This window comes from Ranitomeya variabilis, chromosome 2, assembly GCF_051348905.1.
Source record: "Ranitomeya variabilis isolate aRanVar5 chromosome 2, aRanVar5.hap1, whole genome shotgun sequence".
In the NCBI taxonomy this organism is placed as follows: Eukaryota; Metazoa; Chordata; class Amphibia; order Anura; family Dendrobatidae; genus Ranitomeya; species Ranitomeya variabilis.
In genome coordinates this window covers 425,656,362-425,682,140 of record NC_135233.1, presented here as the reverse complement: position 1 = coordinate 425,682,140, position 25,779 = coordinate 425,656,362, and the positions used below count along the sequence as shown (strand labels likewise).

The 25,779-nt window shown below is 45.4% G+C and overlaps 1 protein-coding gene across 1 annotated transcript in view; it reads right to left on the bottom strand.

The window, feature by feature from the left end:
• Nucleotides 1-25,779, bottom strand: part of MYBPC3 (myosin binding protein C3) — an 80,576-nt gene that overhangs the window by 4,142 nt on the left and 50,655 nt on the right. The window contains exons 13-25 of the mRNA XM_077286760.1: nucleotides 24,703-24,868; nucleotides 23,818-23,924; nucleotides 21,260-21,289; nucleotides 20,514-20,650; nucleotides 19,389-19,454; nucleotides 18,309-18,468; nucleotides 17,696-17,800; nucleotides 17,259-17,447; nucleotides 4,182-4,316; nucleotides 1,874-2,041; nucleotides 1,711-1,799; nucleotides 555-750; nucleotides 334-473 (exon numbers count right to left, since the gene is read on the bottom strand). Of these exons, the coding sequence (XP_077142875.1) occupies nucleotides 334-473; nucleotides 555-750; nucleotides 1,711-1,799; nucleotides 1,874-2,041; nucleotides 4,182-4,316; nucleotides 17,259-17,447; nucleotides 17,696-17,800; nucleotides 18,309-18,468; nucleotides 19,389-19,454; nucleotides 20,514-20,650; nucleotides 21,260-21,289; nucleotides 23,818-23,924; nucleotides 24,703-24,868 (1,688 nt within the window). The remainder of the gene's footprint in view (nucleotides 1-333; nucleotides 474-554; nucleotides 751-1,710; nucleotides 1,800-1,873; nucleotides 2,042-4,181; nucleotides 4,317-17,258; nucleotides 17,448-17,695; nucleotides 17,801-18,308; nucleotides 18,469-19,388; nucleotides 19,455-20,513; nucleotides 20,651-21,259; nucleotides 21,290-23,817; nucleotides 23,925-24,702; nucleotides 24,869-25,779) is intronic.

Here is a 25,779-nt window from a genome sequence, read left to right as displayed (position 1 = left end):
CAGTCTGCTCTTTCAGAATGTTTGATGGGTCCCACCAGGTGGGCTGCATCCATCTGGAGAGCGGGGGTCCACACCGCAGCCATCTGTATAGCTGCCCTTCATGCCCCCTCTAAATGTGGCCAAGCTCTTAGTTGTAGGCCGACCCATAAAGATGCCGGCGGACAGGAGAAGCCTCGACCGGATCAGTATCGAGTATGGGGGGCACCGTCCAGGAATTTAGAGAGCTGCCATAAACAACAGTCGCCCACCGCCCTGAACGTCTGGGGTTTGGCCGTCCTTTACCAACGTGTCGAGCCACCTCCAGACCACCCATTTCATTGTATTTCCGCTCACCATGGTCTTCTTGTCTGCTTTTTGGATGGTGTAGCCGGAGATCTCAGTATTTCCATCATCTTGAGGTGGAGACCATTCTAGGGCCACATTAAATCCCCAGATTTCCACAATCTTCAGGTTTTGGGGGGCGCTGGGCTTGTCTGCAGCAGAATATTTTAGTTATAATCACATACGCCGGTCTTGGGGGTCTTCGCGGCTTCTCTTCCGTCGCCGTGACTTACCTACGATCTGGATGCGGATGGTGGCGGCGTCCTCACAGTTCTCGATCTGGATTTTGACCTGGTATTCTCCGGAGTGACGCCTCTCGGCAGATCTGATGAACAGGATGGTGTCGGCCTCGCTATTTCTGATGCCGACCTGTTTCGGATCAATGGGCTGCCCGTCTTTCAGCCAGGTGACCACAGGGCGAGGCTTTCCCTGTAACCCCCCAAAAAAAGTCATGAGAACGACAGCGATGGTGGAAGGAGGCACAGGCAGCGGGAGGGAGTCCACATCTGTGGGAAATGGTGCTTGGGGTGGGACACCTGTACGGACCCCCAGGTAGTTCGGGACTGATAGATGTGTATGGGTGAGGTGGTCGTCAGGAGCAGCTCTCGGCTGAACCAGCTCTATGTATATATGTATACGATGTAAGGTTCGTGAGCTAACGGCCTCCTCTGGTCCATGGTTGTATCATCCCGAATCTCGCTTTTCACACTACATCCTAAAGTTACAGCGTCCTGCCGTCCTCTTATGGAGCTCAGTCATCATCCCCGCGACCTCGCCCCTCATTGTACATTCCCGTCTCCCAACTGCCTCCGCTACAATGTGTGAAGCACAAGGCGACGACCCCGGCCGCTGCCGCGTGATCACTACACACATGTCCTCGCTTTACAGCAGCTGCTTGGCTCTGATAATAGCCATTATGTATCGTCACTGTCTGTAAACTGCTCTCGAGACCCCAAGTGTACGATTTACTGCTGAATCTACAGGCTCTCGTAGGACAGGTGCAAGATGGCGGCTTTTCAGCTTAACTGCATTGTCTGTTTATCACCTTAGGAGGTTGAATTATCTCCCCCATACTTTACACAGTAGCTTTGCTTGCTCAGATGTTGGAAAAAGACAATATAAACTCATGATCACGTCTAAAGGGGCAACTTGGATACCTCGACTCCTCGCTATGACCACTATTGTGTCTGAGGGCTGTACGGCTATTGGACTCGTTTGCTCCAACAATCCCTTTTGATTAGAGGCATTGATTACAGGTTGTTCCATCGCTGCGATCCCCAGTGATCGTCTGTAATCAGCAGAGGAACCTGGCAGCAAGTGTTCAGTTCTCCTACAGCGCCCCCGCAGGGGGCATTAAGTATTACATGTGGCCTGCTACACCATGAATACCTGGAAGGGTATGACGATGTTCACGGTCTCTCCGACTCTCTTCACAAGCTTCTGTCTCAGGAAACGCGGCAGCCAGATCTTGGGTCGTTCTGGAGGAAGAGGAGTTACGATAAACCGATAGATACGAGATAGAAAAATACAGAGACGGCGCACGGACACTTACGCATGATCTCCCGGATGGTGACGGGCTCTTTCATGGTGCACGGCTCGCTGGCTCCTGCCAGGTTAATTGCTTTGACCCTGAAGGAAAGTCTCTCGCCGGTGGGAAGATCTCGGATCAGACATGATGTCCTCTCGGTCAGGCCTTGCAGTGCGGGGACCCAGTCACAAGCTGCGGATAGGAAACGTTAGTGCGGTATTATGTAAGAAGATGCTGCGGAACCGGAGGATGTGACATACGAGCGTCTATCAGATGCACGCTAGTCGGTATACCTTCTAGTCATGAATCAGGAGTCCCAGGATGAACAGTCCCGGCTAGGTCAGATATTGTAGGATGGGGGCTGACAGTAAACATTAAATAACCGGCTCCGTTCAGGGGTCACTGCGGCGTGGTATGTCCCAGTGCAGTGCCATAGTAGTATATGATGGGAACATCCCTTTAATTGCGGCTTATAAATAAAGCCCACATTACGGACTGTCACCTCTCCCTGCGTCTGGCCGCTCCTCACAGTCCTGACATCGGATACCGGCATCATTATGGAAATAGCGGAGGGCTGCATCGCCCCTCTCAGATCTATTCGGAGCAGCTGTGAATCCTCGGCTGGCCTCCCGCTGTTGGCCACTTCGGAGAGGCAACTCTGGCGGGATGATGGTCATAAGCCTCCAAATCATATTAAATCATTATGAGCAGAGTGGAAATCCAGCAGTAAATGGATCTGGTGTGACGGGGCGGCTCCGGTGACACCTGATTAGAGATAACGGGCGTAGCCAGGCCTGGAGGGCAATTAATCTGGGCATTCCTGTGCCCGCTACTGAGCTCAGCAGCCTCTAAGTGCGGAGCGGAGTGTTTATCATGGCAGAGGCCCAGTTCTTGAGACGAAATGGGAAACACAAGAAGATAAGCCTGTAAGCCGCGCTCCTCCAGCGTCAGGGATTCTGTGAGGGGTCAGTGCCGACATTAGGACAGCACCGTGCACCATAAATGTACCTGGACCCTCGCACTGCGCCCGTGTCCTGTCCCCCCATCAGCTGTTCTTCTGACTACATATGTCAGCCATGCTTCCTGTCACAGGGCACCAACAGAGGGGGCAATTCACTGTGATGGCACCTATCAATCACTGTGAACAGCACTGATTCCGAGGAGGGAATTTCACTGTGATGGCACCTATCAACCACTGGGACCGGTACCGATCTCGAGGGGTGCATTTCACTATGATGGCACCTATCAACCACTGGGACCAGCACTGATTTCGAGGAGGGAATATCACTGTGATGGCACCTATCAACCATTGGGACCGGCTCTCATTCCGAGGGGGGCATTTCACTGTGATGGCACCTATGAACCATTGGGATTGGCTCTCATTCCGAGGGGGGCATTTCACTGTGATGGAACCTATCAACCACTGGGACCGGATCTCATTCCCAGGAGGGAATATCACTGTGATGACACCTATCAACCACTGGGACCGGCGCCGCTGCCGAGAAGGGCATTTCACTGTGATGGAACCTATCAACCACTGGGACCGGCACTAATTCCGAGGGGGGCATTTCACTGTGATGGCACCTATCAACCACTGGGACCGGATCTCATTCCGAGGGGGCCAAGACCAAGAGTCCTGCCAGAATTAAGCAGAGCTGCGCATGTTCGTCCTCTGCTCTCTTCCTTGTCTATGGGTTTGTCTGGGAAAAGTTTCACATTTACATCAGTCCCATAGACAATGAATGGAGGCCAAGCATGTGCGGTTCTGCTCCACTCAAGATGCCCCAGAGCTCCATTTTCGGGATCAGACGCTCAGCCATCACTAAGTTATTCCTTTTCCTATCAATACAATATAACGTTTAATTCCAGAAATAACCCTTTTAATTTTCACGAATGGCACACGAAAGTGGCAGCCTCATGTAACCAGGGGAAAAGAAGTCAAATGCGACCATGGGATTATATTTCTGTTCCTACTCTTGGAAGGTTCTTGTTCTTCTTCTGGAGATCCAGTGTAGGAAGGCAAAGCATTCTGGGAATGTGGATGCAAATTAGCTCTTCTCCAGTAAGGATGGTCAGTCCAGTGTCACCTATAGGTAGTCATCATGTGTAGGTGGAACTAGAGAAAACACATCCTGTGCAGCAGAGCTAGTGTGCATGCAATGGTCATAAGCTCTACTGGGCTTGCTATGTGACCCGCAGGCAATGGACTGGAAGGTGTGAACTAAGTCTTAAGAAATTCGATGTTTGGGTTTCTACTTACAGAAGCACACAGACCCCAGTATATGAGATCGGCCTGTGAGCCCCACCGGGGACAGGGACCGGCTGCACTTACATCCCTCCTTGCAGTACTCCACAATGTATCCGTCCAGTCCTCCAGCACCGATCCTCTCGGGGGGTCTCCATTTCAGTGTAATGCTGGTGTCGCTCACGTCCTCCACCGTCAGCGCGGTGGGCTCACTTGTAGGAGCTGAAAGACACAAGGGGAAGTATTAGCAACTTATACAGTGGCGTCATCTCCAGCGCAGGCTGCACGGGGTACGAGATCAATGTATGGACATGACCCAGTGCAGACGGTAAACGTGGTACCGGACACCTCGGTCCTCAGCACATCAATGACTGTAATTATTCCTGACACTTCCACTTCAGCTATAAAAACTGTGTGCTTCCATCTTTACGGTATGCTCAGACGCATTTTTCTCAATTCATGTGACTAAAAAGTCCACATCCAAATAGCACAACATAAACCCGTTTTTAGTGCATTTTGTGCTTTTTCTGCTTCTATTAAATTGAAGATATTTCACATAGAAATGTGGCCAATGTTTCTGCAACAAATTCCCAGCAAATCAGAAGCCGCATGTGCATGAATAACGTGCAGATCTACAGCGGATTTCACCAACTTAGAAGTCTGCAGAAAGAACTGATGAGCTGCGGACTTACACACGGGCAAAACATTGACATTTCTGCTTGGAAAACTTCTGCAACTGTCGGATGAGATTTGGTAAAATTTTACCTTTTCTGCTATGGATTTCAGTTGCAATACACCACACGTGCTTGTAGTGGAGGGAAGATTTCACATTTGCTATATTAATGCAGGTTTTTGATGCCAAAGTCAAGACAGGGTTATAAAAGGACTGACTCGTATTTTGGGTTAGGGTTAGGCTAAGGCTAGGCTGGGTTAGGGCTAACCCTAACCTTGGCTATACAGCAGGCAGAAAGTCCAAATCTCAAGTTCTTGTAATGAAACAATGATCTGATGTTTTGTTCTTATTCATATGAGAGCAAGGAAAGAGCGCGGACCCCTAATAGCACCGACCCGTGACCAGATCCTGTGGACAGCGAGTCGCTGCCCAGACGTCCAGTCTCAGACTGGTTTTAGGTTTTACCACGTTGATAATAAAACCACAATAATCAGATGTTCATCTTTCTACTGATCCTAATGAAGGTTTTGTTTTTTGAATTTATAAGTTTGTTTAGAATAAACGGATGGAGAATGAGGGATATTTTTTGTTGCTGTTTTTGTAATTTTCTCTGAAAAACCTCCATGGATAAATGTGTTATTTTTTATTGCATTTTTGGTGCCTTTTTTCCCATTTTTGACAACACAAATCATGTGATTCTAAAAGGGATCTAGAATTCCCGATGTGTTATGTCAAAGAATCAACCAAAAAAAGATGCATGTAAAAAAAAAAAAAAAACACACACACACACACACACAAAAAAGGAAAGTGCAAAAATGGATGCAAGGGAAGCCTACGGCTGTGGTTACACTGGCTATTTTTTAACAAAAAAACAATATTTTTCCTGCCACTTGTGAATACAACCCAACACATTGCACACTGAATATTCCAATGGCATGTTTTATTACGATACCACAATTCCTTCACACTTGTCCAACGTAACTTAAAGAAAAACACAAAACGACTCTATAAAAACCAATCACGTCGGATCAAAGTGCATCTACCGATCCAACACTGACAACAAATAAGCCGGACACACAAAACAACAACCAAACGTCCAACAGAAAAGAAAAATGAACCTTAACCCCCATTATAAAAGCTCCACAACAGTCACCAAATCTACGAAAAAATTCTCCAGTTGCGTCCTGAACGATATACGGGACACGAGGGAAAGTTCCACCAGTCGGCATCACACAACCGTTCCTGCAAACCTACGATGGTCGAGTCCTCGGAACCGACAGGCATTGATTATTCCAATGATCGGGGCGATAGAGGAGGATCAGACCTGGAATTTCTTTTTGTTTTCTTCGGACGGGTCTTGAAGTTTCGACTTGGGAACTTTGGTCTAAACGTGACAATCGAGTCATGGTGGAACTTGTGGAGGCTCCAGGAAACCAAACTTCCCACTCGCTGCTCCAATGTGAGGATGAAATGAATAAGATGAGGGGTGTAAGAACGTAGGGACTGTATGAGAATAGGAGAGGAGGGGGCTGGAGGATGAGCTCAGAGACCCCGCTCCCAACCCCTCCTAATACCGAGGAGGAACATTTCTTTCCCGCATTCTGAGCCTTGATGCTCCACAACGCTAATGCTCTCACCTCTAAATATAGCAGCCGCTTCCCCATCAGCACATTTACGTAACTAAAGCCAGACCAGGAATGAGAAATTCATAAAAACCATTTGGAGAAGAGGACAAAGTGTAGAAAAGAAAAACGTGATCTCCACCCTCCACACAACAAAGTCTTCTACATAGACCCCAGGTACGAGGACGGCACCGGGAGCAGTCACCACACTTGAGTCGCCCCTTGGAGAGACGACTTTAGGTGACATCATGTTTCATGAAAATAGAAGAAGACAAGGAATTATCTAACCGGCGCAAAGATGTTCGCAGCTGTCGGAGAGAATCTCTTAAATGTCAGCGCGATCTGACTCATTTCTAATATAAAAGCTTTATTACGCTCCACCACTTGGTCTGGTATGAAGGGTTCAGGCCGCTGTCCTGCCACGAGAAGATCCCGAAACCCTCCTGCTGCTATGGCTATAGAGGGGACACAGGGAAATACAGAGATGATACGGCACAAAAAAATGCAATTAAATTAGAATTTCATTTTGAAATTTATTAAAAAGCTACAAATGTTTTGCTATTATTGCCCAAAAGGTTGGGGAAGTACAAGGGAAAAAATGTAAAGTGACACTACGAGGGACCAAAATGGCCCAAACCCACCGATTTCAGCAGCAATGGCCATCTACTTAAGGTGTAGGGAGGTGTACTGACTATTCCACAATGGTAGAGCTGGTCAGGGACCAGAAGGGTCGGGCATGTTGGATTTCAACATGCTTGATCTTTTGTTCCCACAAGACATAAGCCACTTATTCAGGTCAATTTCTTCTCCCCATTGCAAACACATGGGCAAAGTGATCGTGCATGACATAGGAAAAGTTGTTGGCCAAACAGGTCTTTGTCATTCTACAGGAAGTGTGGCGTGGTTTGACTGGCTACAGGAAGTAGGAGGTGGCTTTGTCTCGCTACAGGAAGTGAGGCGTGGTTTGCCTGTCTACAGGAAGTAGGAGGTGGCTTTGTCTCTCTACAGGAAGTAGGAGGTGGCTTTGTGTCTACAGGAAGTGAGGAGTGGTTTGCCTGTCTACAGGAAGTAGGTGGCTGTGTCTCTACAGGAAGTAGGTGGCTGTGTCTCTACAGGAAGTAGGAGGTGGCTTTGTGTCTACAGGAAGTGAGGAGTGGTTTGCCTATCTACAGGAAGTAGAAGGTGGCTTTGTCTCTACAGGAAGTAGGAGGTGGCTTTGTCTCTCTACGGGAAGTGAGGAGTGGTTTGCCTGTCTATACAAGAAGTAGGAGGTGGCTTTGTCTACAGGAAGTGGGGCTGGCTTGCCTCTCTTCAGGAAGTGGGGGCCAGTATTTGTCTCTTCAGGAAGTGGGGGCCAGTGTTTATCTTTGTACAGGAAGTAGGAGGTGGCTTTGTCTCTTTACAGAAAGTTGGGGCGTAGTTTTGTCTCTCTACAGGAAGTTGGGGAGGGGCTTTGTCTCTGTACAGGAAGTGGGTCTTTGTTACACTTGTATGCAGCTTGACAGACTGGAGAATTGGGGCAGAGAGACAGAGGAGGGTTTTAAGTTTAGGGATGAAATTTCATTTCACATTAGTAAGCCGAATGTACATTGGGAACTGAGGTAACAGAAGTTCCAGCACCTATAGTGCTGATAGAATGCTGATGAAGAGGAACCACCCAATCAAAATGAAAAATTAAAGAGAATGAAAATCAGGACACTTCCTAGACAGATTAGACTGGCATGTGCACCAAAGCCGTTTTTGGTATCTATGTGTTATGAATGCAGGAGGTGCACAGCTATGCTTTAAATAATGAAGCAAATAGGTGCACACAACGCTTGCAAACAATACCTAAATACTACCAGACTACACGTAACACTGAGGCTCACGACCAATGGAAACTGTGATACTACTAATAAAGAGCCACTCTATAAAGTCCGACAATCCTGCAAATTTCAGAACAAATTCCCTTAAAAAATATAAATATCATGAACATAAAAACATCCTAGAATTAAATGAGGAAGCGCAGCCCAAGAAATAAATGAACAGCACCCCATAATAAGAGTATACGACAGATACGTCACCGGCGGGCATCATGCCATCACCGATGACGCCGTCCTGATTGGGGCAGGAGACCACCGCCCTGCCCCCCCCCCCCCCCGGAATCGCTGGATATATGGATTGCCATGTAACCAGGACTCACTTGTAGACTGAAGCTTCCTGAGAGTGATCAGGGAAGGGTGAAGAGACATTGGATGGAGGTCTCTATGTCCCATTTTTAGCTCCGGTTACAAAGCCTTAAGCCTTAATGGTGTTGATGGGGGGTGCGAAGACCCCGCATGGACGCAGGTCTCAGGACAGCTGTGTGTAATAGTGGACAGCTGTGTGTAATAATGGGCACCGCAGTGGAGTTTCCACTGGAGTCTGGCTGAGGATTTGGATATGTAATCGACATTTTTAGCATTTTTCCGGTATTTCACATGAGCCTGTGATTTTCCACAAAGATTCTTGGCTTAAAAAAGAACCCAAACCCTAAAAAACCCATCAGTGTAAATGGCTGATATTCAATGGAGCAAAAACCGGGGCCGACCTTATATTGGACGGTGCCTTGTGTGGAAAGATATGGTGCTGAACAAGCACAAAATAGTATATAAAATTGTCACCTTACTACTACCACCACCATCAACGTCCCCTACAAGAATAATATAATGTATAGTGCCTAAATCATAGCGCCACCCAATGTCACTACTGTGCCGCCATAGAGTGCACCAATAACACCGACTTACAATCCACCACTAATCTAACAAACTCCGTTACAGGGATTATCTGGCGCATGGAGAGCTGTAGGACGGTGCAGATACCTGCGGATCCCTGGCCGCTCAGCAGCGCCTCTCACCCTGGCTATGGGGCTGGTTTACCAGCTGTACACGGTGGCGTAGGGTGGTTGTGCGGTCAATCAGGACCTGCGGCTAAGATGGTTCTTCCACATGGTGCTGATTGTTTCGCATGACCATATAATGTGCAGGGATGATCGGTGTGGGAGCAGCACAGTGGTGCTTTGTCCTCGCTGCACCGCTGCCCAGTGTCTGATCACATATATTGGTTCCTGTAGGATCACAGAGGTCGGGTTGACCGCTCTGACCTCAGCACTCAGTCAGGCTGGTGACAGTTGTGACAAGGTTTGCTCCTTCTTGACAAATGGCGATATCCTATTCCTGTACATTACTGATCCTGCAGACGAGCCACCTAAAGGTGCCATAAAAATAGAACAACCCTTTTCTGCATAGGACCACGACATCTCACCTACAGAATGTTTACAATGTGGCCCAAATGGTACAGGAACCAATATAAAAACAAGATTGTGATCCTAAAGAGTCTCTATAGTAATGGAAAGCTACATCCTGTATTATACTCCAGAGCTGCACTCACTATTCTGCTGGTGCAGTCACTGTGTACATACATTACATTACTGATACTGAGTTACATTCTGTATTATACTCCAGAGCTGCACTCACCGTTCTGCTGGTGCAGTCACTGTGTACATACATTACATTACTGATCCTGAGTTACCTCCTGTATTATACCCCAGAGCTGCACTCACTATTCTGCTGGTGCAGTCACTGTGTACATACATTACATTACTGATACTGAGTTACATTCTGTATTATACTCCAGAGCTGCACTCACCGTTCTGCTGGTGCAGTCACTGTGTACATACATTACATTACTGATCCTGAGTTACCTCCTGTATTATATCCCAGAGCTGCACTCACTATTCTGTTGGTGCAGTCACTGTGTACATACATTACATTACTGATCCTGAGTTACCTCCTGTATTATATCCCAGAGCTGCACTCACTATTCTGCTGGTGGAGTCACTGTGTAGATACATTACATTACTGATCCTGAGTTACCTCTTGTATTATCCTCCAGAGCTGCACTCACTATTCTGCTGGTGGAGTCACTGTGTACATACATTACATTACTGATCCTGAGTTACATCCTGTATTATACCCCAGAGCTGCACTCACTATTCTGCTGGTGCAGTCACTGTGTACATACATTACATTACTGATCCTGAGTTACCTCCTGTATTATCCTCCAGAGCTGCACTCACTGTTCTGCCTGTCATATATTGGCGGCATTTCCGGGACAGATACTACCAGCGTCAATCTGAACCTCGTGTCTCCATGAGCCGCAGCTGCTACAGACCATAAATGTGACCTCAAATATCTCATAAGACTTCTAATACCGGAGAACAGAACATCGACCAGATGCCGTTAATAGATTTACTTGCACTTTGAGTTTCCACATTTGAGCACAACATAACACTATGAAGCCGAGGAGTCGTCCGGCCACGAGGAAGCACGAAGGCCCCGATTCATCGTTGTTTCTGCGCCCTTTTTCTGACATAAGAATGGTTCCAGGGGCGATCGTCCTGTCTGCTGCGCATTCATTAAGTTTACAATGAATTTATGTGGCTTTGTAGTTTTGTGCTGCTATTACGGCCGCGCTTTGGGTTGTGCAGATGTTTTAGCCTAATTCCTGCACATTTGCTCTCAGGAGATAGAGCACAAGGTCTGTCTTATTTTATTTTTCTGCAGGTGAAGACTCATTTAACCCCTTCACCCCCAAGGGTGGTTTGCACGTTATTGACCGGGCCAATTTTTACAATTCTGACCACTGTCCCTTTATGAGGTTATAACTCTGGAACGCTTCAACGGATCTTGGCGATTCTGACATTGTTTTCTCGTGACATATTGTACTTCATGATAGTGGTAACATTTCTTCGATATAATTTGCGTTTATTTGTGAAAAAAACGAATATTTGGCGAAAATTTTGAAAATTTCGCAATTTTCCAACTTTGAATTTTTATGCCCTTAAATCACAGACATATGTCACGCAAAATACTTAATAAGTAACATTTCCCACATGTCTACTTTACATCAGCACAATTTTGGAACCAAAATTTTTTTTTGTGACGGAGTTATAAGGGTTAAAAGTTGACCAGCAATTTCTCATTTTTACAACACCATTTTTTTTTAGGGACCACATCTCATTTGAAGTCATTTTGAGGGGTCTATATGATAGAAAATACCCAAGTGTGACACCATTCTAAAAACTGCACCCCTCAAGGTACTCAAAACCACTTTCAAGAAGTTTATTAACCCTTCAGGTGTTTCACAGGAATTTTTGGAATGTTTAAATAAAAATGAACATTTAACTTTTTTTCACACAAAATTTATTTCAGCTCCAATTTGTTTTATTTTACCAAGGGTAACAGGAGAAAATAGACCCCAAAATTTGTTGTACAATTTGTCCTGAGTACGCTGATACCCCATATGTGGGGGTAAACCACTGTTTGGGCGCATGGCACAGCTCGGAAGGGAAGGAGCGCCATTTGACTTTTCAATGCCAAATTGACTGGAATTGAGATAGGACGCCATGTTGCATTTGGAGAGCCCCTGATGTGCCTAAACATTGAAACCCCCCACAAGTGACACCATTTTGGAAAGTAGACCCCCTAAGGAACTTATCTAGATATGTGGTGAGCACTTTGACCCAACAAGTGCTTCACAGAAGTTTATAATGCAGAGCCGTAAAAATAAAAAATCCTATTTTTTCACAAAAATGATCTTTTCGCCCCCAATTTTTTATTTTCCCAAGGGTAAGAGAAGAAATTGGACCCCAAAAATTGTTGTGCAATTTGTCCTGAGTACGCTGATACCCCATATGTGGGTGTAAACCATTGTTTGGGCGCAGGGCAGAGCTCGGAAGGGAAGGAGCGCCATTTGACTTTTCAATGCAAAATTGACTGGAATTGAGATGGGACGCCATGTTGCGTTTGGAGAGCCCCTGATGTGCCTAAACATTGAAACCCCCCACAAGTGACACCATTTTGGAAAGTAGACCCCCTAAGGAACTTATCTAGATATGTGGTGAGCACTTTGACCCAACAAGTGCTTCACAGAAGTTTATAATGCAGAGCCGTAAAAATAAAAAATCATATTTTTTCACAAAAATGATCTTTTCGCCCCCAATTTTTTATTTTCCCAAGGGTAAGAGAAGAAATTGGACCCCAAAAATTGTTGTGCAATTTGTCCTGAGTACGCTGATACCCCATATGTGGGTGTAAACCATTGTTTGGGCGCAGGGCAGAGCTCGGAAGGGAAGGAGCGCCATTTGACTTTTCAATGCAAAATTGACTGGAATTGAGATGGGACGCCATGTTGCGTTTGGAGAGCCCCTGATGTGCCTAAACATTGAAACCCCCCACAAGTGACACCATTTTGGAAAGTAGACCCCTTAAGGAACTTATCTAGATGTGTGTTGAGCACTTTGACCCAACAAGTGCTTCACAGAAGTTTATAATGCAGAGCCGTAAAAATAAAAAATCATATTTTTTCACAAAAATGATCTTTTCGCCCCCATTTTTTTATTTCCCCAAGGGTAAGAGAAGAAATTAGACCACAAAAGTTGTTGTGCAATTTGTCCTGAGTACGATGATACCCCATATGTGGGGGTAAACCACTGTTTGGGCGCATAGCAGAGCTCGGAAGGGAAGGAGCGCTATTTTACTTTTCAATGCAAAATTGACTGGAATTAAGATGGGATGCCATGTTGCGTTTGGAGAGCCCTTGATGTGCTTAAACATTAAAAACCCCCACAAGTGACACCATTTTGGAAAGTAGACCCCCTAAGGAACTTATCTAGATGTGTTTTGAGAGCTTTGAACCCCCAAGTGTTTCACTACAGTTTATAACGCAGAGCCGTGAAAATAAAAATTCTTTTTTTTTTTTTCACAAAACTTATTTTTTGGCCCCCAGTTTTGTATTTTCACAAGGGTATCAGGATAAATTGGACCCCAAAAGTTGTTGTCCAATTTGTCCTGAGTACGCTGATACCCCATATGTTGGGGTAAACCCCTGTTTGGGCACACGGGAGAGCTCTGAAGGGAAGGAGCACTGTTTTCCTTTTTCAACGCAGAATTGGCTGGAATTCAGATCGGATGCCATGTCCCGTTTGGAGAGCCCCTGATGTGCCTAAACAGTGGAAACCCCCCAATTATAACTGAAACCCTAATCCAAACACACCCCTTACCCTAATCCCAACAGTAACCCTAACCACTCCTCTAACCCAGACACACCCAACCCTATTCCCAACCATAAATGTAATCCAAACCCTAACCCTATCTTTAGCCCCAACCCTAACTGTAGCCCCAACCCTAGCCCTAACCCTAGCAATAATCCTAGCCCTATCACTAGCCCTAACACTAGCCGTAACACTAGCCCTAACCCTAGCCCCAACCCTAGCCCTAACCCTAGCCCTAACCCTAGCCCCAACCCTAACCCTAGCCCCAACCCTAACCCTAGCCCCAACCCTAGCCCTAACCCTTGCCCTCACCCTAACCCTAGCCCTAACTCTAGTCCTAACTCTAGCCCTAACCCTAACCCTAATGGGAAAATGGAAATAAATACATTTTTTAATTTTTTTATTTTTCCCTAACTAAGGGGGTGATGAAGGGGGGTTTGATTTACTTTTATAGCGGGTTTTTTAGCGGATTTTTATGATTGGCAGCCGTCACACACTGAAAGACGCTTTTCATTGCAAAAAATATTTTTTGCATTACCACATTTTGAGAGCTATAATTTTTCCATATTTGAGTCCACAGAGTCATGTGAGATCTTGTTTTTTGCGGGACGAGTTGACGTTTTTATTGGTAACATTTTCGGACACGTGACATTTTTTGATCGCTTTTTATTCCGATTTTTGTGAGGCAGAGTGATCAAAAACCAGCTATTCATGAATTTCTTTTGGGGGAGGCGTTTATACCGTTCCGCATTTGGTAAAATTGATAAAGCAGTTTTATTCGTCGGGTCAGTACGATTACAGCGATATCTCATTCATATCATTTTTTTACGTTTTGGCGCTTTTATACGATAAAAACTATTTTATAGAAAAAATAATTATTTTGGTATCGCTTTATTCTCAGGACTATAACTTTTTTATTTTTTTGCTGATGATGCTGCATGGCGGCTCGTTTTTTGCGGGACAAGATGACGTTTTTAGCAGTACCATGGTTATTTATATCAGTCTTTTTGATCGCGTGTTATTCCACTTTTTGTTCGGCGGTATGATCGTAAAGCGTTGTTTTTTGCCTCTTTTTTTTTTTTTCTTACGGTGTTTACTGAAGGGGTTAACTAGTGGGGCAGTATTATAGGTTGGGTCGTTACGGACGCGGCGATACTAAATATGTGTACTTTTATTGTTTTGTTTTTTTTTATTTAGCTAAAGAAATGTATTTATGGGAATAATAAATCTTTTTTTTTATTATTTATTTAGTTTTTTGTTTTTTTTGTTTTTTTTACACACGTGGAGAATTTTTATTTTATTTTTTTACTTTGCCCCAGGGGGGGGGACATTACAGATCGGTGATCTGACAGTGTGCACAGCACTCTGTCAGATCTGCGATCTGCTGTGCAGGGCTGCAGGCTTACCAGCGCCTGCTCTGAGCAGGCACTCGGTAAGCCACCTCCCTCCCTGCAGGACCCGGATGCCGCGGCCATCTTGGATCCGGGACCTGCGGTGAGGAGGGAGGTAGGAGACCCTCGGAGCAACGCGATCACATCGCGTTGCTCCGGGGGTCTCAGGGAAGCCCGCAGGGAGCCCCCTCCCTGCGCGATGCTTCCCTATACCGCCGGTACACCGCGATCATGTTTGAACGCGGTGTGCCGGGGGTTAATGTGCCGGGGGCGGTCCGTGACCGCTCCTGGCACATAGTGCCGGATGTCAGCTGCGATATGCAGCTGACACTCGGCCGCGCTCCCCCCGTGAGCGCGGCCGATCGCGTATGACGTACTATCCCGTCGGTGGTCATACGGGCCCACCCCACCTCGACGGGATAGTACGTCTAATGTCAGAAAGGGGTTAAAGGATCGTGCAATTTTTTTGCTCTAAAAAAAAGCACAAAAAGGGCAAAAACCATAATAAAAAAAATTAAGAATCTTTAATTTTGCACACACATCATCAACCTCTTGTAACAGTGTGGTGAAATATGTGTACATATATATATATATGTGTGTGTGCAGTGGACTATGTATAGATTTATTGTGTCACTGGCAATAATGTAACATCTGTCTTGAAAAGCTGCATGTCGCACCTAGGTGTTAATAGGTACTTCCCTGGGACAAGTAGACCTCTGTCTCCAAATCTCACCAGGGGGTATAGCTAGGGCCAAGAAGAAAGGGAACATTTGGCACCTCCTAGGTCTTGGAGGGCAGATGTTAATTGCGGCCTGATGGTATCTATCCATGAGAACCTTTACACAGGGTGTCTCAAGAGAAAAATAATATATTCATTAGTAGCGCGGCCGTGGCCCAATCAAAAAGCCAGCAATTATGATATTACCTGAGGGGGCGGTCTAGAAACCTGACCTCCAAACCAAGGTATAAATTACGGCTGTATACAGAGAATTGTGTTCACATAATGGGGGCAGCCTGAGAAGCTGGTGTGATCCAATCTACATTCGTCCTACCCTCAGGGAGCAGAAAGCAACTACCAGTTAGATGATTTCTGTAAGTTTCTCCTGTTATTTTATACTGTTTTGCATAAGTTGTATGTCTTTTTATTATCATATTTTTATACCTTTTCTTACTGTAAGCACTGAACTTTTTTCGTATTAAAGTATAAAACTTTAACAAGTTGAACCTTGAATGTTCTAAAAGAATCCATAGCCTAAGATGTGTGAGCCTTGTGACTGATAGACAATATTATTATTAATAGTCCAGGACCCATCGCCCGTGTATTCGATGAGTGGTAGCAGCGTGTATGAGCGAATGTGTGGCCTGAGTCGGTGTGTGATTTATGTTCCCATTACAGCATAGGACAGAGGTTGAATGCTGGACTGAGAGTGGGGAGATAGATTAACCCTTGCAGGCGCAACCCCAAGTCACGTGTGAGAGCGGGCACGTGACGAATTAGTGACACCACGGAGTAGGGATTCGTGACAAACAGCAACAATGAACACAAGACAGAAAAAGAAAAAAGTATCTTCCCGAGATCTTTCCTCAGTTACATACGGTTTCTCTATTGTAGCAGATTGTGGCAGAAAATAATAAGAATTACGTTTTTGAATGTTTTTTTTATATATGGATTTACCAAGATGAAATTAATTTTATCAGATCAGTCTCTTAAAAGAAAAAAAAAAAGAAAAAAGAAAAAAAACTTTCTCGGTCCAGTAAGAGTCAGTTTTGCAAATCCATAGCAGATGTGATCTTTTCACCAGTGATGCCGTCCCCGTGTGGGCCATCACAGAGGCCTATCTAGAGGGGGTAAGTGCCATGGGTGCTGGATGCCAGGGATGGTGCCTACAATACATTTCACCTTGGTCTGAGTAGTTAGATCCAGGGCTCAGGCCCAGCTACGTCTCTGGGTATCAGGGAATATGGACCTGCCACAACGGAGGCTCATGACATCCATACATAACACGTAGGTCCAAGCGCTGCCATGTGGTGCCCCGATGCCAAGCAGCTGACTGGGCAACTACAACTTAGCCCATTTTGAAGGCTCTCCATAATTAGCTTCTCAAAAAAAGTGGTTACTCCTTTAAAATGGGTGGTACAAGAAAGGGTCAGACAGGCCCAACAGGGCAGGTGATGATCGTCAGGTGGACACAGGCACAAAGGTTGCAAATTGGTTTGTCTTCTGCTCAATCAGTTGCCCCTGGGGTCTATGTTTCATGTTTGATCACAAATAATCTCTTAGATGTACTTGTTGATCTGTTCTGTGTGCGTAATGACCATCATGGAGGGAGAACCTCAGAAGTGTGGACTCGAGGACCCCCAAACTCTGGACACACGTGTAAATATAATATACCAAGCACAACGTACCAATGGGCATGAAGGGCTGAGACGGCTGGCTGGGGCGAGACATGCCGATGACATTGACAGCGTAGATCCTCATCTCGTAGATCACACCTTCAATCATCCGCTTAGACTCGAAGGTCAGCTCCTTCACCAGGTCATAGTTCAGCCGCATCCAGCGGTAACTCTTCTTCTTCTTCCTCTCCAAGATGTAACCTGCGGGGATGGGGATACGAAGGGTTACAGGAGTAATACGGTAACAACAGTATAAATGGAGCAGTGGTCATGGAGGTATACTGACGCTCCCTTCAATCTCTATGGAAGTGCTGGAGATAGCCAAGATTTATCTTACTGCATGAATGTTACCCTGTCTTGGATGGGGGACTCCCCCCCACACCAGTCAGCAGTGATACACCCATGTGTTATAGGGGTATTGAGGGTGGTCTTGTCTGATCATCACTCACCTGTGATCGGCATGCCACCATCATATTTTGGTGCCTCCCACTGAACGGTGCAAAAATCTTCTCCAATGTTCAAGATCTTTGGAGCCTCGGGGGGATCTGGTACCTCTGTGAGAAAAAGGACAGTAAGAAGATTGGGGGGGATCCAAGGAAATAGATCATCCAGGGATCTAATCTAAGCATCTATAGAGTCTGAGCAGCCTCAGCCTGGGTCTGTGTTTAGTTACTACACGGCGGGCCAATGGATAGGAGTGTAGACCGCCAATATCACATCATGTTCTACGTAGCGTGAATCCATCAGTCTCCCCATCCCCAACATTGTGCTGCACCAGAACTTATATGTGACGTTCCTAGAAGGTTCTCCTGGACCAGGTCCTCTAAGTCAGCGTTCCCAACCAGCGGAAATGGAGGCACAGGTGACCCCCAATTGTGTAGACTCCATAGGAGTCCTTACCCCAAGCGTTGGCCGATGACAACATTGCATGATAAACACCAAACAGTGCAGACAAGCATAATAATGTGCACAAATATATATATATATATATATATATATATATATATACACACACACGCAGTACATATTGTCTCAAGCAGGGCTATGCACATGGTCTCTTACCGATAACCTTTACATTAATGGTGGCCTTGTCCTCTCCAGCTGGATTCTTCAGCAGGACGTTATATGAGCCTTCATCTGACTTCTCTGCCCCCTCAATGATGAACACACAGTGGTCCGGGTGGGACTCTACATGGACTCTGCCTTCAGCTTCTGAAATTATCTAAAGTACAAGATTATTACTGTACACATCCTAGAAGAAGGGGCTGCAGACATTCTGCCCGGAGGATAGAGGACGGATGTGAATGCCGAGCACGGGGGCCGAATGTTCCTCCAATGTTTATGTCTCCCTGTCTGTTATCTATCACCTTACCACGGACACAGCGCACACCAGGATATGTGCAAACACTCAATATTTGTTAGTTTAAAGGGGGTTTTCCATCTTTTGACACACCTTTGACCAGCAGTGCAGCTTACAGAATACCCACCATGTGTAAGTGTTATGTAGCCGAAAGATTGTCCAAGGATGGAAAACCCCTTATAACCGTGCACAGATTGGCTAATCTGTGCCCACCAGCCACAACAAGGTGCCCCTTCTTAGATAGGACCCTAATTCTATCAAATATTTTTTGCCTGGTGGGCACAAACCAATCTATCTATATCTTATTGACCTCCTATTTAATAAAGATGAGTAAAGAGGCTTGTAAGACCCTGGCTCAGTGGCAACAACGGAAACCTGCGAAGCCCCTGCTACCTGCTGGAATCCTTGGCTGGACATAAATGTCTGCATTGTCACACAACAATGACATCACGCCTGCATCGTCACACAACGATGACATCACGCCATGACATTAAACCGGGGATGCCAGCAGGTAGTAGGTTTCTAGGGCTCTGGTTTGGTGGCCACATACTCCCAGCATCGCTGGTGGACAAGGGTCCAATGTACAATCTTCTCTAGTATCTCGTATCTACTGTACCTATTATTATCTCTCTACCGTCTGCCCATGTAGCTGTGCAGTTGCACACCATACCACCAGTGGGTGAGTGGTTGGTGATCACACACTAAACAGCCCACACGTGATATCAGTAGTTGTGCACACTCCTCACTTCGTACAGCACATGGAGGGCAGGGTGCCCACTTACATCCACATCGTCTTCAGCCTCCTCCCCCGGCTCGGGGTGAGTCCTTACAGGGGTCTGCTCAATTACCTGATATTGGGAAATAAAGCGGAGACTAAAAGGGGGACAGAGACGGAGGGAGCGGATGATGGGGGCTGACGTGTTGTGCTCAGGATAGCCGACAGTACGATCACAGCAAAAGTGAAGAACCGGAACGATCAGAAGAAGTGTCCAGCGCTCTTTTTTCCGGGGTGCCCTGCACCCATCTCTGCTTGGGCCGTTTTATGGACGGTGGCAGAGGAGTAATTTAATGCCATACTTGCCAAGAAGCCATCTGCGGGCAATTTTCTTTTACCAGGCATTCCAGGAGTTGGTCTGGACCCCAATGCAGACTCTGTACCTGGGCCTCCACCTACCATGTGACACCTGTAACACTGGTCTGTTTTTATGCAAAGAACTTCCGGGCCCCCAGGATCCCTGTGCCTCTGCGCCCCCTCCAGATGCCCTAACGCTACAACTATGGAAGGGAGAATTGTTTGGAATTAGGTATGGAGATCTAGCACCCCTCCACTGTAACCTTTGGTAACCACCAATAGTCCCGCCAATCCCAGTTCATGTTACTGGTTTTACTGGTTGCACTAGACGTCTCGTTTTCAGATTCAGAGCTGAAAGGTCACATTTCAGGTCTCTTAATCCTGCGATTGGTGGGAGACATAATTCACAGCCAGGAGATTGCGTGCACCAGACAGCCCTCCTGAGAACATGGGCAAAGAGGTATTGGAGTAACGCAAAGCTGGTGGTGAGACCTCGATCTGTCAGAAGATCCGCACCTACAGCTATATTGCTTAAAGTACGCTGGCTGCCCGTGCCACCTGAAGCGTGAGAAGGAGGATGTGGAGAGCGGGGAAATCATCACACCCACGTTATGCCACTGCCGTTAATGCACATTAATATGTGGGCTGTGAACTGGGACCCCCACTAATCACTTGGAAATTGTGCTTTCAGGTCTGGATCTCCGAGCTTAGCCCAACCAGTAAGGGGGGCCCCGTCCATATTTGTACGATTGCTGCCCCCTGTGAACCAAAACCTACATAGAAAGCAGAATGATCAGAAAAAAACACCAAGAAGGAAGATGTGTCCGCTCCTTACATTATCCCCCTTGCTCCAGATCACTGTAGGCGCCGGATCTCCGGTGATGGGAACGTCGAGACGCAGCTTGTTCCCAGCGACCACGATGATGGTGTCAGCATTTCCGGACATACAATCCAACTTAATCTTCGGAGGTTCTGATGAGGATGAATGATCCAGATGAGATCCGAGAACACTGACATCAGTCACATACACGGCCATGACGGAAAAGTGAGGAAATACCCCATGAGGGTACTGGGGCAGATCACAGCGGAGCATGATGGACCATGGACCTGGCGCCCCGTGCATGAAGTTAGACGCTTACTTTAGGTCATTAATAGATGCTCAATACTGATCAAAACCAAAAGGAAATCGTCTACTATTATTCCACCATTTTGCACCAGAATTCTGTACTTTTTTTTATTTTTTTTAAACAAAATCATGGTGCAGTGAGAACAGAAAACGCGCGCCATCGAATTCTTAACATGCGCGACGTCAAGCAAAAATACTCAGCTCTTTAAAAGTCGACAAATATGTCCAGTGCAAATGTCGCACTGACACTGAAAACGCCCCCTACAGTTTTCAAAAGGAACCACACTGAGGGATATTTTCATAACTCACATTCTCTTTCTCTTTAACAATAAATACACATAAAAGACACAAGCCTGATATTCTCTATGATGTTACTGGCGACTAAAACGTCGCACAGTAAGGACTACGATATCAGCAGGACACAGACCTGACATCACATACACAGAAAAACGTACCTTGTCTGGGAACAAAGTCAATTTTAATCTCTGTGGAAAGAAAAAAGAAAAGAAGAGATGATGACGTAAATAGAATACCAGGCTGAGTGATATGGCGGCATCATTTAGACACACAAGTTCTATGCACCTGGCTATGACGTTCTCAGATGTGTCCAGCTGCGAGTGATCCGCTCTGGGTTTTGTTACGGAAATGATGAGGATTCACTATTTATCCTTTGCAGTATATAAGTACAAGGGATGGACTGCAGTCTAATGGAAAGACTGAAGAAAAGCCCTGCCACGCCGCTGGTCTTGGTGTGTCTATTGTCCACATTTAGCTAAGAACGGTCATTTACAGACTGTCTATGTAGCCTATAACTAACTGTAATCACTTAGATAAACGCAATTCCAAAAAAGTTGGGAACAAGAAGGCACTGATCTGGAAATCTGTTATCTACATAATTTTATCACACAGAACCTAGAACAGATCAGGAGGTGAACCTCCCACAGGTTTGCAGTTCATTTAAAAATAAAATTAACTAATTTAGAGATTGATGGCAGCAACAAATCTCAGAACAGATGTATCCGGGCCATGTCCACCATTGTGCAGTGTCCTCTTTTCTTCTTACATCAGTCTATAAAATGTCAGGGTGGTGTAGTGACAATCACAGGAGTTTTGGGAGAGGAACGTTGTCTCCTTCTTGATGTCGGATACTCGCTGCCCCTCAGTTTGGAGTCTTTGCCGGATTTTTTGTTTCAAAATGCGCTAAATATTATTGATTGGTGAAAGGTCGAGATTGCAGTAGGCCAGTGCATGATCACTAAACTCTTCTTCTGCGGAGTCTTGCTGTGTGATGGATGCATTATGAGGTTTACCATTGTCTTGGTGAAATATACAAGGTCTTCTATGAAATACACATTGTCTGGATGGAGTAGATGCTGTTCTCACATCTCTATATAACGCTCAGCATTGATGATGTGTCTCATGTGTGCACTGCCTCTGCAATAGGCGCCAATGGCTCCCATACATCAGAGATATGAACTGTGCACCGACAACAAGCTGGGTGGTCCCTCTCCTCAATAACAAGCTGGATGGTCTCTCTTCTTGGTAACAAGCTGGATGGTCCCTCTCCTTGATAACAAGCTGGATGGTCCCTCTCCTCGATAACAAGCTGGATGGTCCCTCTCCTCAATAACAAGCTGGGTGGCCTCTCTCCTTGATAGCAAGCTGGATGGTCCCTCTCCTCGATAACAAGCTGGATGGTCTCTCTCCTTGATAAGCTGGATGATCCCTCTCCTCGATAACAAGCTGGATGGTCCCTCTCCTTGATAACAAGCTGGATGGTCTTTCTCCTTGATAGCAAGCTGGATGGTCCCTCTCCTCAATAACAAGCTGGATGGTCCCTCTCCTCGATAACAAGCTGGATGGTCCCTCTCTTTGATAACAAGCTGGATGGTCCCTCTCCTTGATAACAAGCTGGATGGTCCCTCTCCTTGATAACAAGCTGGATGGTCTTTCTCCTTGATAGCAAGCTGGATGGTCCCTCTCCTCAATAACAAGCTGGATGGTCCCTCTCCTCGATAACAAGCTGGATGGTCCCTCTCCTTGATAACAAGCTGGATGGTCTCTCTCCTTGATAGCAAGCTGGATGGTCCCTCTCCTCAATAACAAGCTGGATGGTCTCTCCTTGATAACAAGCTGGATGGTCCTTCTCCTCGATAACAAGCTGGATGGTCCCTCTCCTCGATAACAAGCTGGATGGTCCCTCTCCTCGATAACAAGCTGGATGGCCCCTCTCCTCAATAACAAGCTGGATGGCCTCTCCTTGATAGCAAGCTGGATTGTCCCTCTCCTCAGTAACAAGCTGGATGGTCTCTTCTTGATAACAAGCTGGATGGTCTGTCTCCTCAATAACAAGCTGGATGGTCCCTCTCCTCGATAACAAGCTGGATGGTCCCTCTCCTCAATAACAAGCTGGATGGTCCCTCTCCTTGATAACAAGCTGGATGGTCCCTCTCCTCAATAACAAGCTTGATGGTCCCTCTCTTCGATAACAAGCTGGATGGTCCCTCTCCTCAATAACAAGATGGATGGTGTCTCTCCTTGATAACAAGCTGGATGGTCTCTCTCCTCGATAACAAGCTGGATGGTCCCTCTCCTCGATAGCAAGCTGGATAGACCAGCTTGCTTTCGAGGAGAGGGACTCTCATCTTTGTTTCTGAGAGACTCTGCCTTTCTAACACGCTTTTTTTATACAGTCAGTGACTTAGTTGAAAATTGTCTCTCCGGCTGTTTTTCATTGATACCACTTAATTTTTCAGCTTTTACTTAACTCTGTCGCTTCCATCAATTTCTAAATAAGTTTTTTTTTATTTCTATGTTCTGCTGTGAATAAAATAATGTGATGAGATTTCCAAATTATTACATTCTTCTTTTCTTTATATTTTACACAATGGCCCAACTTGTTGAGAATTGGGGTTGTACTGTGTAATGAACATTTGTCAACATAGGATCAGAATAAAAGTGGAATCGTTGCCTGTATGGTATATACTGTGGTTGTGATGGAAATGTAACTCACCCATAAAGTGCAATTTTGCAGAAAGATTAAAGGCAAATCCATTGGGAATGAAAGAATAGTCTCCTTCATCGGATGATACCACATCATCGATCGTCAGCTTGTGAACTCTGCAGAAATAAAATGTTTTGTCAAAACTCCTCCATGGTCCTGTTTTGCATGCTATTTTGGTCTCCAGACTTTGCATGTTTGTTTAGAAAAAAATCTGCATTTAAATTTTGCACTTACTGCAGGTTATATGCAGCAAATCAGCTAGTAAAAGATTATTTACAGATTTAATTTTTAATTAATAATCTGCATTGAGAATTTCTGCATTGTGTGGTTGGGATTTGTAAAGCTTCCATCCATTTACTCGCTCCTGTAATCATCTGTGGATTTCTACAGATAAGATCTGCAGCATTTGCACCATGATTTTACTATCTTACTACTATCTTTTACTACCAAGTCCATGTCCACTTGGTTTGGAAATGTTCCCGACTTTGACCTGCAGATTTGCTCAGGAAAAATCCAAGGTGAATTAGGTACGCAAGTAAAAGGATGGAGACTTTACAAATCTCACATGATGGCAACTTTTTACATGCAGAAATTGACTTCTGAATTCCAGTATGGTAACTTCAGCATAGATTTGTTTTTAAGATTTTCCGTTTTAACTTAACTGGGGTAGAAAGACAAACTCTGCAAGTAATGTAGTGCAAAAGATGCGGATTTTATACCAACTTTTTTTTTCAGCTGCCACCTGATAAATCTGCCATTTATGGATCTTGTGGATTTTTTTGCCTATTGATAAATCTGCAACAAATCAACACTAAGCACTATGAAATCTGAGTTATAATTCTGTAAAAAGCTGCTGCTAACAAGACGTGCGCGAGGTCAGATTTTACCGCTCACCTTCCAATGTGGGTGATTTTGATCCTCTCGTTGGGAATCACTTCCTTTCCATTCTTCACCCATATTCCGGTGACCGTCTCATCTGATACCTCACACTTGAATACGGCCTGGTCCTTGGCCTTCACCGTTAGATCAGCGACACCTTGCAGAATTTCCAACTGCTTTTCTGGAGAGAGGAATGGATATAGTAAAAAGTGGTTAAAAGGAAATTCCTCAACATAAAAAGTGAGAAATACGTGATAGTAATCCGCCAGTAAAACCCTTTTATCGCACCTGTAGCGTTTGTAAATTTATTTTTTAGATACACAGCTCCAAAACCTCTTAACATATACATTTCATGCAGCCTCCACCAGAGGGCGCTCCCTGCTTGCAGCCTTATTACAGCCCTTTAAACCCTGTGGACAATTTTTATTTTTGTGTTTTTGATTTTCCCTTTTCTTCTTCCAAGAGTCATAACCAGGGGTGTAAGTACAATAGGGGAATCGATTGCACCCGGGCCCTGGAGCCTGGGGGGGGGGCCTAAAAGTCCCTTCTGACTATAAAAAGACCAATACTTGCAATAATTGAGGCGCTGTTGGAGGTTTTACATTGGAGCTCATGAGTTTCAAATTACACCACTGGCCATAACTTTGTATTTTTTCATCCCCACAGCCGTACGAGGACTTGGAGTTTTTTTTTTGCAGTTGTAGTTTTCAATGACAATATAATGTGCTGGAAGACTGGGGAAAAAAAGTGCGGTGAAATGGTGAAACAAATGCAATTTTGCTATTAAAAAAAAAATCGGAAATTAGTTAAAAAAAATAAAAAATCAGTTTGTGCTGCCGTTTCCTGACACCCGGGAACTTTTTGGTTAATAGATCTGCCTGATGTGAGCCGTCGCTCTCATTGATGACATTTTGGGGCACTTACTTGATCGCTTTCTATTGCACATTTCTGGGGAGGAAGGATGACCAAAAAAAAAGCAATTCTAACCTTTCCTTTTTTATTTTTCTAATTTTTAATGGCATTTAACTGAACGGGTTCAATTATTTTATATTTTGATAGATTGGAATTTCATGGACACGATGATGATATACA